This window comes from Macadamia integrifolia, chromosome 12, assembly GCF_013358625.1.
Source record: "Macadamia integrifolia cultivar HAES 741 chromosome 12, SCU_Mint_v3, whole genome shotgun sequence".
NCBI lineage: Eukaryota > Viridiplantae > Streptophyta > Magnoliopsida > Proteales > Proteaceae > Macadamia > Macadamia integrifolia.
In genome coordinates this window covers 28282804-28302861 of record NC_056568.1, presented here as the reverse complement: position 1 = coordinate 28302861, position 20058 = coordinate 28282804, and the positions used below count along the sequence as shown (strand labels likewise).

At 35.6% G+C, this 20058-nt stretch overlaps 2 protein-coding genes and 1 non-coding gene across 3 annotated transcripts; all 3 read right to left on the bottom strand.

Annotated features, from left to right (window-relative positions):
• Window positions 1-1091: 1091 nt before the first annotated feature.
• TRNAF-GAA lies at window positions 1092-1164 on the bottom strand. Its single transcript has one exon. It is a non-coding gene; the product is annotated as a tRNA-Phe (tRNA).
• A 2982-nt stretch (window positions 1165-4146) lies between these two features.
• Window positions 4147-4596, bottom strand: LOC122056911 (E3 ubiquitin-protein ligase RNF13-like). The gene has a single exon (XM_042618881.1). The coding sequence runs from the start codon at window positions 4594-4596 to the stop codon at window positions 4147-4149; it is 450 nt and encodes a 149-aa protein (XP_042474815.1).
• A 13429-nt stretch (window positions 4597-18025) lies between these two features.
• Window positions 18026-18764, bottom strand: LOC122057145 (E3 ubiquitin-protein ligase RNF13-like). The gene has a single exon (XM_042619159.1). It carries the CDS (start codon window positions 18676-18678, stop codon window positions 18187-18189), a length of 492 nt encoding a protein of 163 aa, XP_042475093.1. The 5' UTR covers window positions 18679-18764; the 3' UTR covers window positions 18026-18186.
• Window positions 18765-20058: the final 1294 nt, after the last annotated feature.

Sequence of the window (20058 nt, the reverse complement as noted above, 5' to 3'; positions counted from 1 at the left end):
TTGACTGTAATTAAATGTAATATCTTTTCAAAATTATTGATAATTTAATAAAATAAATTAAAGTATCTTAAATCTAAGAAAAGTAAAGTTCGTTTAAGGCTTTATTGGTACATTACCCCATTTAAGGTCTAATTATAGCCCGATTAGGAGAAGTCCGATTAAAGATCGAAACTCGATCCAGCCCGACACAACACCGATTGAGACCAACTCATTCCTTAAATGGGTAGGTCATGGTTCGAGGACATAGGCCAGCCAAACTCGACTAGGCCCTACCGATTGACACCTCTACTATAGGGCATGTAATTTAATATTGCCAAACCCCAATTGATTGTACATATCTATTTCAAAGATTCAATGAAAAAGATCGAAGACTGAAAAAATATTTCAAATAAAAATTAATAAATAAAATACTATTTTTCATATTAAAAATAACTTTGTAAACAATTTACAAAAACGGCACTTGTACCAGATTTCTTTCAAATCAAGTATATACATTTTCTCTTCTCGATATTCCCCAATTAAGAACTGTGGATCTCATGTTGACGATCTTTTTTATTAAAAATATGAGACCATGTGTCCAATGTACCGATATATAGTCCGTTAGATGTCAACCATTAGTCTATCAAAACACGTGATATAATACTGCAACAAATATGATCTCTTAAGTCAAAGGTAAAATGACATACACGAATCTCATCCTCATACAATTAACGGTAATACATGTGAGATTATTATCAGGTTCCTTTTTATACACACAGTGTGTGTACTTACATTTATGTATCAGAATCACATCTCTAATAACATACAATGTAACAACCATATGAATAGGATGTTCGATCCTATCTCTAGCTAAGAATAATTTTGGGTGAAAAACCCATAAAATAACTTACAAATCTAATAAATAAATGACATGTAAAAATAAAATTGAACAGTCTTATTAATACAGATATCATGGAGATTGTTGAGGACAAATGTGACTCGTTAGTTCCTCTCACTTGCTAGTTCCGCGGGTGTGAAAGAGAGCTCTCTGGAGAGAGACGAGTCCAGAAAGTTTTTCGGACATCCATTATTCAGGTGGGGAAAAAGACAAATGCGGTGAGCGTGGATCGAACACGCGACCTTCAGATCTTCAGTCTGACGCTCTCCCAACTGAGCTATCCCCACAATTGTTCATTTCGATTACTCCTTTAACAATCATTAAAAAGAGCACAGGCACTCATCCATCCGCAACTACCCAAAGTTCATGTCTCTCTTTCTTCTAAGATATCATTGATAACTTTTTTTTTTTTTTGATTGAAAGATATCATTGATAACTTTATGGGCAAAGAATACGCTGTCTACTGGTGTAGTTACACATCAGTATGTGAGACCAATGGGAGGACGTGTATAAGCATCTTCAGGGTGGAGGTAACACAATCTTTCCATCCTGCTATATCTAGACGTGTACCTACGTTAGTACTCAAGATTATTTTCTCCTAACTTTATGGCAAGAGAACGTCATATATCCCTTACACAGGTATACTCCAACACATGGCACGTGTGAACATCCTCAGGGTGTGGTAGCATGATCTTTCTACCCTATTGTGTCTAGTGTAGAAACGCAACCCTAAAACGATGCAGAAGATAATGGAAAAACAAAACAAATAATGCACATGGATTTTACGAGGTTCAGCAAGGTTGCCTACGTCTCCGGTGAGATGAGATCCTGCTTCACTATCAATGGAGAATAGGGTTACAGCGCTCGTCCTCACACCTCTCAGTATTGCTTGCATTACAGAGAAAGAAACCATCGCTACAAATATATAGTGAAAAAACCCTAATCCGGATTAAACTACAATTGCCACCCTAATCCGGATTAAACTACAATTGCCCTCAAATAAAAAATTCGAGTGGGAGGCCTACACCCCCTGCTATGCAGGGGGCCTCCTGCCCCCCTTGCAACCCCCACGGCTAGCAAACCGGCTAGCGGGACCGTCGTCCTGCCTCTCTAGGTGCTGCACCAGTACTCCCTGGATTAAACTGCGACGGAATACAAGACATCATACACCAACATCTAGGCATATATTTGCGTCAACGGACTGGGTATGTATTAGATTTGAAATAAGCTTACTTTGGTATTTATTACTTTGGTATTTATTACTTTTTAATTTTCATTCAATTCGATATGTTGTTTTTTTTTTCTTTTTTTTATACAAATTTAATATTATATATATATATATATGTTTTGAATTTTGGCATATACTTATCGTTTTATATATATGATGAATTAAATACAAGACGAATCATTAAAATATTAGAAGGAGATATTAGAAGGAGACTTAGGGGATGGAAGAAAAAATGGATCATAGAGGTAAACTGATATCGACAGGTAGCCCTAGGGATGAACTCTTTCCTTTCCAATGGCTTAATAAGTAATAATTATTGGGTGGTGATTGAATATTAATTAAGTGATTAAGAATTTATTTACATGCTTAAATTCAGTCTGTCAACACCTCTTGCTTTGAGAGATGATGTCTGATTAGGAGAGCCCCATAGAGTATTGAAGCACACTTCCCATAATTGCCACAACATTAACCCTTTGTTGATTTGGTAAGCAGACCCATCATCCCAACTTACCTCAATAATTCAAGCAATTAAAGGTTTACCCTCTTTTGATTGGATTGCTTGTGCCATTGTGGATGAAGCTTTAGGTTTGATCTCTTGTTTTATTTGTTTTTTGGTTTCTAGATCTTGTAATGAAATAAAAGAAAAAAAAATAAAAAAAAATCAGAGAAGAGCACTGCCAAATTCAATCTTGTTTGGATTTGGTGGCGTAACGGCCCTAACCCTCCTTCTTATCTGTGTAATGGTTCTTTCGTTAAAAATGTTTGTTCCTTTACTATTTCTTAAGAGGCAAGTTTTCTCGATGTATCTGTAACCAAAAAAAAAAAAATGTTCCCTCCTACCTATATTGTCAGGAAAACCCAAGTATCTTACCTATTATCATTCATATGTGTTAAGTTTGTGCTCAAACTAAGTGAACATGTTACTATCATAATCTAGTCACACATTAATTTTCACTCACCACACATTTATATTTAATGTTTTGAAGATTGTTTGAAAGTTAAATATGAATAACTTGGAACTTCGAATAAGACCCTTATAAATGGTGGACCATATGATTGTAAATAAATTTAAATGTGACATATTCAAGTAATTTCTTATCTTTAAAACAATTAGAGTGATTAAATCAACATTCCACACCGCAAAAATAAGTGCATTGCTAACAGGCATTTGAGCACCATTGATATTTAAAACCATACTCCATCTTTGATATCACAACATTTTTTTTCCTTTCTCAAATAGTGTTTTGTTCCCTTCAACTTTAAGTCAATTGATTAGGATTTCTTATTAACATTTTTTTTTTTTTTGTGGTGTGAATAAATGATATATTAAATAGCAAGGGGAGAGGGGGAAGATACAAGAAGAGAGGCAAGCCCTGCAACACACTCAACCCATGTGCACACTCTCATTGACCCATGCATTAATGTAGGGGCCATGCAACATGACAGAAAACCTTTTCCTAAACTTAATTTTCATAAGATGAAGTTTAGTACAAGCAAGTATTAAAACTCTAAATACCTAAAAAAAAGTTATTATCAATCTCCATCGATCTCATTTAATAGATCCAAATTTCAATTAAATCATGAATGATCCTTCACAAAAAATGAATAAAGGTTAATAGATCCAAATTTCAATTAAATCATGAATGATGCTTCGCAAAAATGAATAAAAGGCAGCTGATCTAATCTTTCCAAGTTTCTATATGCCTCTATACTAAATGAGTTTGTTCTGGGAACTGATTTGGATCGATTATTAAATGGAACGGGACGGTTTTAGGATGGATTTTCCAACAATTGGAATCGATAATAATAATTCAGAAACCACTCCTGGGTTAAGCCCAGTTTTCACTCTCTCAAAGAGGAAGACACAACTTGAAAAATTGATTTGGACTATAATCTAATGAACTATTAATTGATTTTACAGAAATTCTGGAAAAGATCTAAAAATTTAATTAGAAAATTCAATTATGTATACTATGAATGGACAACTGAAGAGGTAGATAGAATTCCAATTTCAATTCTTCACCTTAGATTCATCCAAAAGCTACCATCTTATATACAAGAAAGAATCTTGATTAAACGCATCTCTGCTCCTCAATTGCTTGTGTTTGAATATAACATCTTCAGGCAACACATACCTCCTACACATCGGACATGTCACTTGCTCCCTCTCTAACCACTGATCCAAGCACTCTTTATGAAAATCATGCTTGCATTGTAACACTCTGATCTCATCCCCATCTTCCACTCTCGTCAAACACACCGCGCATTCATTCCATTCTCCACCACCGTTATAACGAATCGCTGGACGTTGGGCATCAATCAGAGCCAATAAAGAGCTGCTTTCGGTGGCTCCGGCTTTGCGTTTGTCGAGGCGCCGCCAGTTGTAGTATGAGACGGATTGGATGAAGAGGGCTAACTCAAATATCAAGATGGAAAGCAAGCAGAAGGTAATGGCGTGGAGCTTAGAGAAGAACTCTGCAACGTTTCCCATTGTTTCTAGCTTCTTTCCCTTGGTAGAAAACAAAAATGATTGGCTTTCAATTATGAGAAGGGTCTAGATTTATAGTGCAAGCAAAGGATATCCAAATACGTATATTTAATGGGTTTTGGGTTTGGGGATTTTTTTTTTTTTTTTTGGGGAGATTCGCTTTAGGGTGTCAGTTGTTATCTTCTTTTCAGTTTGGTTCTATCCAACTAGGGTCTAAATTTGGTTCTTTCTTCCATGTTTGTTAGCTGTGTTCGGTGATGAAAAGGGATGGATAACCCCTGTCGGTTGTGGTGGTGGTGGTGGTGACCCCCTCAAATTCAGCTGCATGTGGACTGAGGCAGGAATGTTTTGGGGACTTTTGAGTGTGGGATTTGGAAAAAAATCGTCTGTAATTCCGATCTCGTACAATTCCTTGTAATACCACATTCAGGGGGTGACACGTGTATTGATACCAATGCAATGGTCCAGATTTGATTTAAATACCTCTTCACTGATTTAATGTTTTATTAATTGTACCAGATCTGGACCATTGTATTGGTATCAATACACGTGTTACCGCTTGAAGGTGGTATTGCACGAAATTGTACGAGATCGGAATTGCAGACGATTTCAATGGTCCGATTCCTCTCCTCCCATTGGATCTTTCATTGCCTTCATGGGTGTGGGACCCATCTTTGGACTGCAGGACCCACACCTATGGACGGTGTGAGATCTAATTGGGAAAGGTTTCAGACTAGATCTCAAGGTTCTGATTTTCTTGATAAGGAAAAAGAAGTGAAATTTTCAAATTAAAAAAAAAAAAAAATGCTTTTGTGTTAATTGTCACGCATTGTTATGTGACTAATTCCAAATCATTTAATGTCTAGTTATTGTTTTTCATTTTATTTTGTATCTAAATCCTTTAGATTTAAGATATAAAATAAAATTTACATCTAAAAATATTATTATTATATATGATAAGAAATTTAAGTAATTAATACAATCATGTTGAATATTAATTTTTAAGCAAAAATTTAAGAAATTTTTGCTTCTCTTCCTTTTAGTTTTCCTTCCAACCAAACAAAGCCTTAAAATAGAGGAAAAGAAACATGTACGCCATGCTCCCATCTCTCTCTCTCTCTCTCTTTTCCGCTGTGAAAAGACACCACCTTTGCACCTTTATTTTGTGGAGGAGAGAGGTAGAGAGAGGGGATGCTGTTGTGGGCCCCTCTCCTGAACAAAAAACTACTTCTAATAATATAAAAAAAGTTCAAAAGAAATGTCATATGCAAGGAACTTGTCTTCTTCACTCCTAATCTCTTCGTCATCTTATTCATGTGGGATTGATGTTGATTTATTTTGATCAATGGGAGTGTTATTCGTAGCTATTTTTGTAAAATAATAGGAGTGAGTTTCTATTATTTTTATATCAATAGTGTCACACAGAAGACAATCACACGATTGTATGGTATACACGTTTTCTCAGATGGTCTTTTTTCTTTTCCTTTAATTAATGGCATATATTTTTCTTATATATGAATCAATATCACCAAAACTTCCCTTCCTCTATAACATGTATAATGCCAATGTAAAGGGCATTTGCATGTTGATCCCTTTCCCATAACTTATTTTGCCATATAATATTATAATTAATTTTATAAATTTAAAGTTTTTTGATATGTTATCCACATCATCTAATTGTGACTTTCTAATCTAAATTTTATGCATGTTAAAATATACTATAAAATTTGTTTAAAAGATCAAATTTGCTATAAAGAAAAAATTAAGAACATACAAAAAAAACACATAAATGATTAATCGTACTGAGATGTGCCATAAAATTTTATCATGTGTCATATCTAAGGCATTCCTCATCTATCCAACCATAAAAATGCAAAATTATTGATCGACACAACTGATATGTTGCCTGTGTGGAGTGATTTCACAACATTCATTTAGTAAAATTTATATAAAAATTATTTAATGTGTTTCACTTTATCCAATCGAATAGGAATTTTGTAGTAGTAGTAGTTTTGTCCTCCAAGACCTGTGGTGGAAAAAAAATTCTACATGAATTCAAATCAGAAAATGTGATATTTACAAGGTTATGTCTTATGTTTGCTGAATTGTTTCAGTTTTATTTCTAGGCATGTATTCAACTTATAAGTTTATCAAAACAATCCAATATTTTAATCCACGAGAAAGGGTGATCGATGTGGACAATTGTAACACGGTTTAATGGATAGGCCAAGGTCTAGATATTGAGTGCATACTATAGATTAGCGACATATCAAATTTTAATGTCTAATTCATTTTAAATATTCTTTCATGTATTGACATGTTTCCTCCTTTATGTATATGAACACTTACTGCATTTTTTTCACATTACAAACTCTGTTTGAGCAGAAATTTTATGAGTGAGTGGGAAACCTTGGATCTGCTTGCTCACAAAATTTAGGCCTTATCAAATCTGTCTTAGACCTGTATTTTTATGATAAAATTTTCCCAATATGTTAGGAATCGGGTTTTAACCAAATTAAACAACCTATTTTGTGAACATCTCCTATGCATGGGCTGGTCAAATGATCACTCCTGTCAAGTTAGTGAAAGAAAATAAATACAGAACGATTCATGAAGATCGATAAGCATGCACGACAAACACTGCAAAAACAACATGTTTTAGGCATACCTGAATCCATGGCTGAAGAATAAGAACTCCTCAAAGTCTTCTTGTATGCTCCTCGTACAACACGATCAATGTTGGTCTGGTCTACCTTCTTTCCCTTTTGCTTTAGGTCATTAGCGTCACTTAATGGGTCAGTGATAACTATATATAGGGGTGAGGGTAGGGACCAACCCTGTAATAAAATTAGGGTTTTCTCTCCATTAAGGAAACAATACCTTAGGTCTACACATAGTAATAAATATTCCATACCATTAAGGTGTGCTAATAGAATCCAATATCTCCATAGAGATCACTTACCAAATAATATTGGATTCTTTCTGCTTACTCCATCTTTTGTCAACACCACTAAATTGGTTTTGGAAACAAATCTTTGACTATGCTAGCCCACCTGATTGAAAATCTTACAATCTCCCACTTGTGCAACATATGCCATAAGTTTTAGATTTTAAAATTTATTTAAAACGGCTCTCCGATTTAGATAAACTAAAAATGGCCACAAACAAAACAACGTCAAATGGAGTGCACCTTAAACCAAATGCCTTGGTCCAAATGAGAATTACAAACACCCAACCGTATTGATCATCACATCTAAAGCGATATGAGACCAAACACGTCAAAGTGCTCATAATATCACCGACTTGGGCTGAACGGTATGAAAGTGTGGTATGAAAATAATATACAATAGTGATTATCATGTCTATTTCCAAATTGGTCTTGGCTCGAAAACTAAATGAGTCATATGAGACAGATACCGAAGGTCTCATTAACTACAAACGTCTCCCAAACACTCAAACTTCAATCAAAGAAGCTCATTGGGACTGGGTCCGGATGTCCCACAACACTAGCACTAGGCCTCAATCAAACAAGGCTTTGCTAACGATTGGATGTGTATGTATTGACTGGAACATCAGATACCGAATGAGGTAAATACACCACATATAACCTCAATTTTCTGTAGGAGGCAAATAAATAAGTGTATACACATAAACAAATGGTCATAAAAAATGCATATATATTCTTGAGAACAATAATAATGCATCATATATATAAAATAAAACTGAAAGTCAGATGCGAACATATTGAGCAAAACTCCCACTAATAAAATGCATCAAAAGAACTAACAAGTCCCATATTAGTGACATGCTCTTGAAAGACTTTTGGAATCAAGCCCTTAGTAAGAGAATCTGCAATCATGTTTTCTGTAGCAATCTGTTCCATTGTAATCTGTGACTCTTGAACTTTCTCTCTAACCAAAAAATACTTAATGTCAATGTGTTTAGAGCCTGAAGTACTTTTACTGTTATGAGAGAAAAGAACCGTAGCGGAGTTGTCACAGAACATCCTCAATGGTTTAGATATAGAGTCAACAATCTGTAGCCCTGAGATAAAATTCCTTAACCATAAAGCTTGAACAGTGGCTTCATAATACGCCACATACTTTGCTTGCATAGTAGAAGATGCAGTGAGTGTCTGCTTGACACTCTTCCAAGATATAACCCCACCTGCCATCACAAAAACATATCCAAAAGTAGACTTGAGGTCATCTAGACATCCAACAAAATCTACGTCAGTGTAACCAACTACATCAAGTGAATTGATTTTTCTATAAGTAAGCATAAAATCCTTAGTGTCATGCAAATATCTCATGAATTTCTTAGCAGCTACCCAATGCGCTTCACCGGGGTTGCTCAAATATCTCCCAAGTACACTAATAATATAGGCAATGTCAGGCCGTGTACAAACTTAAGCATACATCAAACTACCAACAGCAGATGCATAAGGTATGTTCTTCATCTGATTGCGCTTCACTTCTGTCTGTGGACATTGAGACTTGCCAAATTTGTCTCCTTTCACAACTGGAGCCTTACTAGAGGAACATGCTAACATATTAAACCTTTTTAAAACCCTCTCAATGTAACCTTTCTGAGACAAATCAAGAACGCTGCAAAACCTATCACGATGAATCTCAATGCCCAAAACATTAGAGGCCTCACTAAGATCCTTCATATCAAAGTGACTTGATAATAATCATTTTGTCTCATGTAAAAGATCAACATTATTGCTAATAAGAAGAATATCATCAACATAAAGCACAAGGAAAATGAACTTACTCCCATTGATCTTCAGATAAATGCACTAGTCCACAAGATTTTCTTTGAAACCACAAGAAGTGACAATTTCATTGAACTTAAGATACCACTGTCTAGATGCCTGTTTCAAACCATAAAGAGATTTCTTGAGTTTGCACACAAGGTGCTCTGTATCAGCTTGCCTGAAGCCAAGGGGTTGTTGCATGTAAACATCCTCTTCAAGACCTCTATTTAGGAAAATTGTTTTGACATCCATCTGATGAAGTTCTAAATTAAAATGTGCTACTAAAGCCATGATGATTCTAAAAGAATCTTTTATCGAGACTGGTGAGAATGTTTCCTTGTAATCTATGCCCTCTCTTTGACTGAATCCTTTTGCTACAAGTCTGGCCTTGTAACGTTCAATTTCACCTTTAGAGTTCCATTTGGTCTTGAAAATCCATTTACAACCAATTGGTCTACATCCTTTTGATAATTCAACCAAATCCCAAACATCATTAACAGACATAGGATTTAATCTATTTTGCATGGCAACCATCTACATTGATGAATTGGGATCATTGGCAGCCTGGTCAAAACTGATTGGATCTAAATCCAAAGTAATATCAAATTCATGTTCTTGTAAATAAGCAACATAGTCATCAGATATGGCAGGCCTACGAGTTCTCTCTGATTTCCTCAATGGAATATCAGCTGCAATATGGTCCTGAATCTCATCAACAACAGGAGGTGTAGGCTCAGCCACTATAGGTTGCACAAGTTCTTGAGTGGGGACATTCTCTTGTTCAATGTGAGGCTATAATACAGTAGACGGCAACGTCATAGGTATAGGTACAAGAACACGTTCCTCCTCAAAAACAAAGTTACGTGGTTGAGCAGACTAAAAATCTAGATCATCCTCAAAGAAAACTGTCCGATTTTATTCCACTACTCTGGTAAAATGTGTAGGACAATAGAATCTATATCCTCTTGATCTTTCAGAATAACCGATAAAATGACCACTAATGGTCCTTGGATTAAGCTTCCTCATCTGAGGATTGTAAGGTCTCACCTTTGCAGCACATCCCCATATGTGAAAATGAGATAAATTTGGCTTCTTACTAGTCCACAATTCATAGGGAGTTCTGGGAACAGACTTGCTAGGCACTTTATTCAAAATATATACTATTGTTTTCAAAGCATCACCCCATAAGAAATCAGGTAAAGTTGAATTACTTATCATGCTTCTCACCATATTCATAAGGGTACGGTTTCTCCTTTTAGCCACCCCATTCTGCTCAGGTGAACTAGGCATAGTGTATTGAGAGTCATTACCACATTCTTGTAAGAATCTGGCAAATGGTCCAGGGTTACGCCTAGTTTCATCATATCTATCATAAAACTCTCCACCTCGATCAGATCTCACACTTTTTATCTTCTTTTTCCTTTTAAGTTCTACCTTTGCTTTAAAAACTTTGAAAGCATCTAAGGATTCAGATTTTTCTTGAATAAGGTACATAAAACCAAAACGGAAAAAATCATCTATGAAAGTAATAAAATATTTGTATCCACCCATGGTAGTAGGAGTGAATGGATCACAAATATCAGTATGAATCAGCTCTAATGCTTCATCCTTCTTGGTTGCACCTTTCTTTTTAGCTTTAGTCTGTTTTCCCTTAATGCAATCAATACAAATTCCAAAATCTGAAAAATTCAATTGAGGAAGTGTACCATCCTTAATCAATTGTTCTATCCTCTGTTTAGAAATATGTCATAAACGTTTATGCCATAATATAGAAGAATTTTCATCCATTCTAACACGTTTAGGATTTGTAACCACATAATTTACAACAGAAGAAGTGTTGGCATATTTGGAAGAACTAATATCCAAATCAAATTTATAAAGACCATCACATAACGAGGCAGATCCAACCATAAGAGAACCAAAATAGGGAGTAATTTTTTCATTGCCAATATTAAAAGTGTAACCATAACTGTCAAATTTAGATACTGAAACAAGTTTTCGTCTAAACGACGGTACATAAACCACATCATTCAAATCCAAAACAAAACCAGTGGATAAAAGTAATCTAACTACTCCTATGAATTCAACTTTTGTCTTCTTTCTATTCCCTATGTAGATCATCATCTCTCCCTCACTTGGTTTCCTCTTACTTCTTAATTCCTGCAAACAATTAGTGATGTGAATAGTTGCTCCAGTATCAATCCACCACGAATCAGGGGAAACATCTACAAGATTTGATTCAAGACACACTAGAGCTAAAGATGTACATTTATTTTCAAGCCATTTCTTATAGCCATAGCAATCTATTTTCCTATATCCATCTTTTTTTTTTATAGAAGAAGCACTTTCCCTTAAAAGCCTTGGTCTTTGGTTTTAGATTCTAATCGGTTTTCAGTTATATTTTTTCTGAATTTTCTTGCTTGTTGCCTTTCCAATTTTTCTTGAATTTCTTCTTTCCCCCATTATTGGAAACAAAATAGGCAGAATTAAAATTTTCCTTCTTCTTTCTTTCCTCTTCCTGTATCAATATGGAAGTCATGTCCTCAAGATTCCACTCCAAATTTTGTGCATTATAGGAGGTCTTAAGAGTATCAAACGATGATGGAAGTGATTGTATAATTTGTCACACAAGGAAAGAATCAGATATCTTCATTTCCATCTCGCCCAATGTGGCAGCATAATTGGTCATTTTCATAATGTGATCACGTACTCCACTTGTGCCATCATATCGAGTGGATGGGAACCACTCCAAATATGTTCCTTTCTCAGCCTTATCAAATTTGATGAACTTTGTATTAACAGCTGCAAGAAAATCCTTAGCATTTTCTTTCGAAGGCACACTCTTCTTAATGATCTTGTCCATAGTATGCTTCATAACAATCAGACATAATTTGTTGGATTCCTTCCATTTTTCATAAAGTGTTTTTGCAGTTGCATCATTCTCAGTTGTGGGCTCGGGGGGTTTATCAGTTCTCAGGGCATAATCGAGTCTCATGATGGCAAGAGACACAGTAAGAGAATCTATGCACTCCTCAAAATTGGAACCATTCAGGACTTTGATGGAAAACAATTGGGAAGTCATAGCTGACAATAATAATTACCAAAATATACAATATGCAATAACCAAAAGTATATCAACATCCTAATAATATAATGAAAACTGATTAATTATGACTTATTAATCAGATTAATCCCATTACTAATTTTAACAACTGTACGAAAAAAAAAACACAAACTGGGAAAAGATCCGGCATCATTGGGGTTACACCTATGGTGGTAAGATCGCCTAACATGCAAATGAATCTTTCATATGTAAGGCAAGACGCCAAAAAACAACACCATATTGTAGATTCCGTCACCTGTGGTGGCAAGACAAGAACCTCCAAAATAGTGAAGCTAAAAAAAAAGTCACCCTCACACCATCAAGCAAAACCGACCAAACAAAGACTTACCTGTGTTGGCAAGAGCACATCGTTCGCCATATGGCTTTCTTGACTACAATCCATCCGGATGGTCTATAGTGATTCCGCATATTTAGGAATTAGCCCACTAAGTGGAAGTCTAATCTCTAAAATTACGAAAACTCTATAGACCTGGATTGCTACTGTATGCCCATTATATTTTATTTTTTTTTTAATCAGAGAATTGTATAATAATATGAAACACAAAAGCACATAAAACTTAGTGTTGACATCCATAAGTGTTCCTATCGTGACAGAACAAAATATCACAGGGCAAAATAATCTGATAAAAAAAAAGTTCCACAATGAAAAGTTGAATCATATATGCCAAAATCGAAAAAACAGTTCCATAATGAAAAAGTGAATTTGAATAGAAATTGATTCATATATGCCAAAATCAATAAAAAAAAATTTAAAAAATTGTACGGTTTCTCTAACAGAGAAACAGACCCAATAAAAATAACTCAATTTTGGGGTTTTTATTTTTTATTTTTTATTTTTTTAGTAACCTGTGTAACTTTTGACCCTTTTTATATAATATAATATATTATATATAATGAATAATAATAAATCAAAACAAAACAAAAGTCACTTGGTACGGTTTTTCCAAAAGACAAAACCAAAACGTGACTTTTAACCCTTCGTGTATAGAATATAATATAATATAATATATTATATATAATGAATAATAATAAATCAAAACAAAACAAAAGTCACTTAGTACGGTTTCTCTAAAAGACAAAACCAAAAGTGGCTTTTGACCCTTCTTATATAATATGGGGAAAATGTTGGGTATACCGCCAATATCAAGTATGCTAGAACCCATTGTGTCTATCTCTCTCTTCCCTTTTTCTGAAATGACCTTTATATCCTTCCTGAATGATACTCCATCATGTGTTCCTATTGGTGCTATCCGCTAGCATACTTGATATCGGCGACATACCTATCCCTCTCCCTATAATATAATATATTATATATAATGAATAATAATAAATCAAAACAAAACAAACTTTGTATGAGCCTTTCCCTTCATCAGTCTCATCTCATCTCATCTCACCTCTTTTTTATTTTCTTTTATTTTCTTCTTTTTTTTAATAATTTAAGTGGTCACGATTTTCCAATAGAACCCTAAAACAGATTTGAAAAACAGAACAACAAACATGATTGACATAAAGTCACCATTGTAAATCATGTATAAGATCATAATAAAATTAACAACCTATCGATCTCTATGAACGAGGCTCTGATACCATTGAAAGAAAATAAATACGGAACGGTTTATGAAGATCGATAAGCATGCACGACAAACACTATAAAAACAACATGTTTTAGACATACCTGAATCCATGGCTGAAGAATAAGAACTCCTCAAAGTCTTCTTGTATGCTCCTCGTACAACACGATCAATGTTGGTCTGGTCTCCCTTATTTTCCTTTTGCTTTAAGTCATTAGCGTCACTTAATGGGTCAGTGATAACTATATATAGGGGTGAGGGTATGGGCCAACACTATAAAAACAACACGTTTTAGACATACCTGAATCCATGGCTGAAGAATAAGAACTCCTCAAAGTCTTCTTGTATGCTCCTCGTACAACACGATCAATGTTGGTCTGGTCTACCTTCTTTCCCTTTTGCTTTAGGTCATTAGCGTCATTTAATGGGTCATTGATAACTATATATAGGGGTGAGGGTATGGACCAACCCTGCAATAAAATTAGGGTTTCCTCCCTATTAATGAAATAATACCTTAGGTCCACACATAGTAATAAATATTTCATACTATTAAGGTGTGCTAATATAATCCAATATCTCTATAGACATCACTTACCAAATAATATTGGATTCTTTCTGCTTACTCCATCTTTAGTCAACACCACTAAACCGATTTTAGAAACAAATCTTTGACTATGCTACCCCACCTAATTGGGAATCTTACAGTTAGATCATGATCCAACTCTATTGATTGTTTGATTTGGAATCTTAAAAAAAAAAAAGAATACTATTAGAAAATAAAGTACTTTTGATTAAATGGACAATTGTGTTTCAACCTGATCTAAGTGTGCACAAGACTACTGCAGTGCAGTGCATGATTATACAGGAGAAGGCATGCCCATATATGAGAGCATGCTAATTTGAAAAATGGATTTCTAATGGGTCTAAGCATGCTAGAATATATAGGAGAGGGCAATCCACATCATTCTCTAGACATACAATAATCAAATTTGTTAAGTGACTTCTACGATGCAAAAATACAGCATGCTGATATGAAAAATGGGTCTTGGCGGACTGACTTCCTCTGTGGTGCAATAGGGCGTTTGACATGATTCAACAGTTAGAAATGCTCAAGCACAGAACTCAAGGCAGTCACACGTAGCCCAAGGCATTTTGGCACGTTGGATGTACACTAGATGTCCTGTTGCGCCATAGAGGATCCAAGTCTAGTCTTGGCATGTTCGAAAATTTTCAATTTTTCCTACCCACCCATGGTAGGAACCCTTCCCATGGTAGAACAATCGGTCTATGCTCAACATTATCATGGTTTTTTATGTGGTTAAATAGAGCTTTGAATACTAGGATAGCCTAATGGTGGTAGCTTCGGCTTGTGGTGCCGGCACCCATGGGAGGAGGTCGTGGGATAGTGTGTGTGTGTGTGTGTGTGTTTTCTTATTTATTCTGTACCCACCCGTGGGTTGCCCAGATGGTTAGGGCGAACTAGAGATTGTGTGGATTAGGTGCACGGTCTCAGATTAGATTCCCCATCTGTGCATTTGCGATTCAAGTGGAGATCATGACAGTGGGTTGTTGTGCTAGTTTCCCCGAGGATTTGTTAAGGTACGCGTAAACTGGCCCAGACACCTTTGGTTAACAAAAAAAAAAATAGAGCTTTGAAAATCCATAGCTATAGAAGAAAGCACAAAAGTGGCCGAAGTACCGTTAGCATGTGTTGACATACATGCATACATGGATGATATTTGATTAAAGGAAATAAAGTTGGGCATGCTGTTGGGGCGCCAAATCTTTGTCACTCTCTTTACCTCTCTTTCAAAAATGACCCTCATGCTTGTTGTTGTTTCCCAACCACACCATTGATTGAGCCGCTAGCTCTAGGAGTGCTAGCGGCATGCCAAACCCTCTCATTTGATTAAACGAGGCTCTAAAATTTGACACCTAGCTATTCCAGAACATGACATCTCTATCCAATGCATGGTTAAAATAACCACATTAGTTATCCATATGGCAAAAGAATAGTGGATATGTCGTAATGGTTCTCACAACCGGAGTATAGGAACCATTTCATCGCGGGAGCATCATGCACCAGGCATTCCCTTTTGATCTGATGCCGTACATTAGTGTTCAAAATTCTAAAAACTCCGACTCATCTTTAATGAAATTTTGATTGGAAAGTGATCTAATGAGAGATGTGGCCAGGTAATTCAACCATTACATTTATTAGATTTGGATCATAAGGCCATATATGTCAAACATTTAGAACGTAATTATTTCATGCCTGTAGGTATGTTATGGGACATTATTTCATCATTTTCTATTTTAAGATATATAATATGTAATTATTTCACACCAGCGCTATGCCAAGCCATTTCTTTCTCTGTCTTTCCACCTCAAAAAAGACCCCGCTCTCATTCTAGGCTCTCCATTTATGTGTGTATCTTAAATGGATTACTATCTGTTGTGTTAGGGATAAGATTCTCATTAGTATATTGAAATTGATCTCCAAGCTTGAGAGATATTTATAGTTGCTTTTAGGTTGTGGGTTTTATAGTGTACTAACGGTTTTTCTTTTTTTTTCTTAGAAGTTTATGCTTCTTGGTGATATTAATGCATTAGATCCATATGCATGTGGACCAAAAGATGCTTGACAAAGAATTTACTTTCCATAGCTAGGGTGAATATCAAGAGACAGAAAGTTTTTTCATGATTGGACAAAATTTCGGGCTTAATTGTTTACAAAAATGAGTTGAAATATTATTATGTATTAATAATTATTTTCTAAATATTTGAAAAAAATTTATGTCCACCTTAATTTGAGAGATGATGTCAAACTGTGAGCCCCTAGTTGAGCCATTCTGCACGCTTTTGCCACAACGTTAACACAATGTGATTTGGTAAATATCACCATCATCTACCCAAAAAAACCTAAAAACATCACCGTCATCTTAACTCATGCATAATCTCTCTCTTAAAAATTTCTACAAAAAAAAATATATATATATATATATATATCTCTTAAAAATAAATCATATCTCCATATTCAATTGAAGGTGCTTCCTTCCCTGCTTTGCTCACATATCGTCATGAAAGCACAAGGCAAGATATGGGCCTTTGCTCTAAGTGATTAATTCCCCCGACACGGCGACACCACCCCTCCCCTAATAGAGAAAAATGTCATCAAATTCATAAGAGGGAGAAAAGATAGGTACAGGGAGGCACTAATGTACAATATAAAATCTCCTAGCATAGGGTAAGGTTGTGTCCTTTGTACAGGTAAGTATTTAAAAACTTTAATTAAAAGATAAAAAAAATAAAAAGAAATAAAAAGAAAGAAAGAAAGTAGAAGAAGAAGTAACCAATTAAAACTCTTGATATAGGATTTTATCAATTTCATCAACGGATCTAATGGCAGATTTAAATTCCAATTAAATCTTGATCGATGCTTCACAAAAATGAATAAAGGGCAATTAGAATGAGAATCATTCAAAGTAGTGAATAACATTAAACACCCTGTGTGATTGACCCCAAGGGTTGATAAAAATGGGGATATTAATTATCGAACTGATTTATCTGCCTATAAAATGGGATAAAATTTCTTATTATGTATCAAACCATAAGTATTTCACTAGTCCATAAAAGTAAGCAATAAATTAATCAAAGATATACCGAGAAAAAATATATATTTGATAAGAATGATTTGGATGGATTTATTGCAAGATATGAAAATTGATTGGGGATGAGAGTGAAAATTATTATGATTTGCTTGTTCCTGAAAATAGTTTTTCGCCTAGACGTCGTAGAGAATTGAGAATTTTAATTTGTTTCAATTTTAAGAATGAAAATACTTTAAGTAAGACGAGTCAAACTCAAAACCACACGCTTCATGGATCGTTCATCTCTCTCTCTAATTGCGGCGATTAGCAATGAAAGCTAAGCCAAAGAGGAATAAAGCCCATAATTAACTTGACGATTTGAACTATATTTCTTTTCATCTCCCAACTTTATGATTAACTACCAATCGATTACAGAGCTTCTATTTTAAATTAAAAGAAAAAAAAATTGTTCAGTATTAGTGGACTAACTACTGGAACGGAATAGAGACTTCCAATTTCAGTTCATCACTTGGGTTCATCCAGAAGGCGTTAATGTAAGGCACGGCCATGTATACCATAAAGCATAAAATAAGCAAGGTGCGCTCCTTCCCTAGCAAACTCAACTTCGCTCCTCAATTGCTTGTGTTCGAACACCACCTTCTCAGGCAAAACATGCCTCCTGCACAGCGGACACGTCAACTGTTCCTTCTCCAGCCACTGATCCAAACACTCTTTATGGAAGTCATGGTTGCATTGCAGAACTCTCATCTCATCTCCATCTTCTAATTTCATCAAACACACCGCGCATTCCTTCAACTCGTCGCCGCTGCCGTTGTCGTAGTAACGAATCGCTGGACTCTGGGCATCGATCAGACCCAATAAGGTGGTGCTTGCGGCGGCGCTGGTTGCGCGTCTACGGAAGCGCCGCCAGGTAAAGTGTGAGAGGGATTGGTTGAAGAGGGATACTTCGACTATGAAGATGCAGATCAAGCAGAAGGTTATGGTGTGGAGCTTAGATAAGAAATCTGAAACTACATCCATTTTTTGAAACAGAAATGTTTGGCTCTAGATTTATGGTGCAAGCAGAGGATAGCCGAGATATGTACTGAGGTTTAATTTATGGGATATGGGTTGTAGTGGTTGTATCTTCTTTTCATTTAGGGTTCAATATATATTTTTTACATTTGGCTGGTGATGAAAGAGTCAGACCTGTGTGTTTTGGACTTTGGGTGTGAGATTCTTTTTAACTTAATTAAGAAAGGGGAAATGAACACTACCTGGTCACGGGTAGAGAGACGACATTTTCCTCCTCCATGAAATTCAAAAAATCACCCCTTATTGATGTCTATATGCATCTCCTCATTTGCTTGTATAGATGCAACGGACATGATGAGCGAGTGTTCTTTTGCCCTTAAAAAAAAATTGAACTTGTCATATGTTGGAGAATTTGTCTCCCTAGCTGTTCATGGTCACGTAGGGTTGACGTGGACATTACAAATTTCATGTTGATATATTCAAATCAATAAAGTATTACCCGTGGCTTATCTCAATAATCAAAGAAGCTTATCCTTTTTTATTTTTATTTTATTAAATGCTAATTTAACGGTTATTAGACTAGGCAGCAACCACTGTGGGGCCACATAGAGATCTAAAGGGGGCCCACTACATTACACCATTGCAACTTTTTTTTAAGAAGGTGAATGATAGGAGGCTACTATGGTGCATGAATATAGGGTATGCATGTATATCGTGGGTATATTAAATTTCAGCTCAAATTTCGTACTTGGGCAATCCAAGGGATTCTCTAGACATACTCAAAACCGCCCCATCACTTCCGAGTCACAAAAACACATAGCCTGGTAATATAATAATAATGAGTGTAGGCATGGGTGGATTTTATTTAAACAACTTTTTCTATACACCCATACCAAAACCAGTATGTGACTGCCGAAATCCCCTATGGATGCGAAACTTTATATGGACAGGGGAGGTGGAAAGTATGAGAGCAATTACAGTGAAGTGGAATACTCTGTGCAAGCCCAAAGAAGAAGGGGGTCTAGGGATCAGAAAGCTAAGAGATTCAAATAAAGCTATGTTGTGTAAAATGGTTTGGAGAATTAAACATGGGAAATCGAATGCTAGTTCATTTCTTCGTGCAAGATTTGTTAAAAAGGATGGTAAATTTTCCAAGGGAAGCAGGCCTTCATCAATTGCCCTAGGGATTCGGAAGTCATGGGATTTTGTGTCAGACCACGAGAGGTGGGTTATTGGCAATGGTAATTTGACAAACTTCTGGAAGGATAAATGGTGGGGACCTAAATCTCTGATGGAGGAGATAAAGACTATGGGCCTTTCCCCCCCTAATACTAATGCCAAAGTGTGTGATTTTATCCAGGATGGTCAATGGAATTTCCCTATAGT

Bases quoted from the DNA above. Each gene is read 5' to 3' on its own strand.
- LOC122056911 (XM_042618881.1), bottom strand. From the start codon at position 4,596: ATGGGAAACGTTGCAGAGTTCTTCTCTAAGCTCCACGCCATTACCTTC.
- LOC122057145 (XM_042619159.1), bottom strand. From the start codon at position 18,678: ATGGATGTAGTTTCAGATTTCTTATCTAAGCTCCACACCATAACCTTC.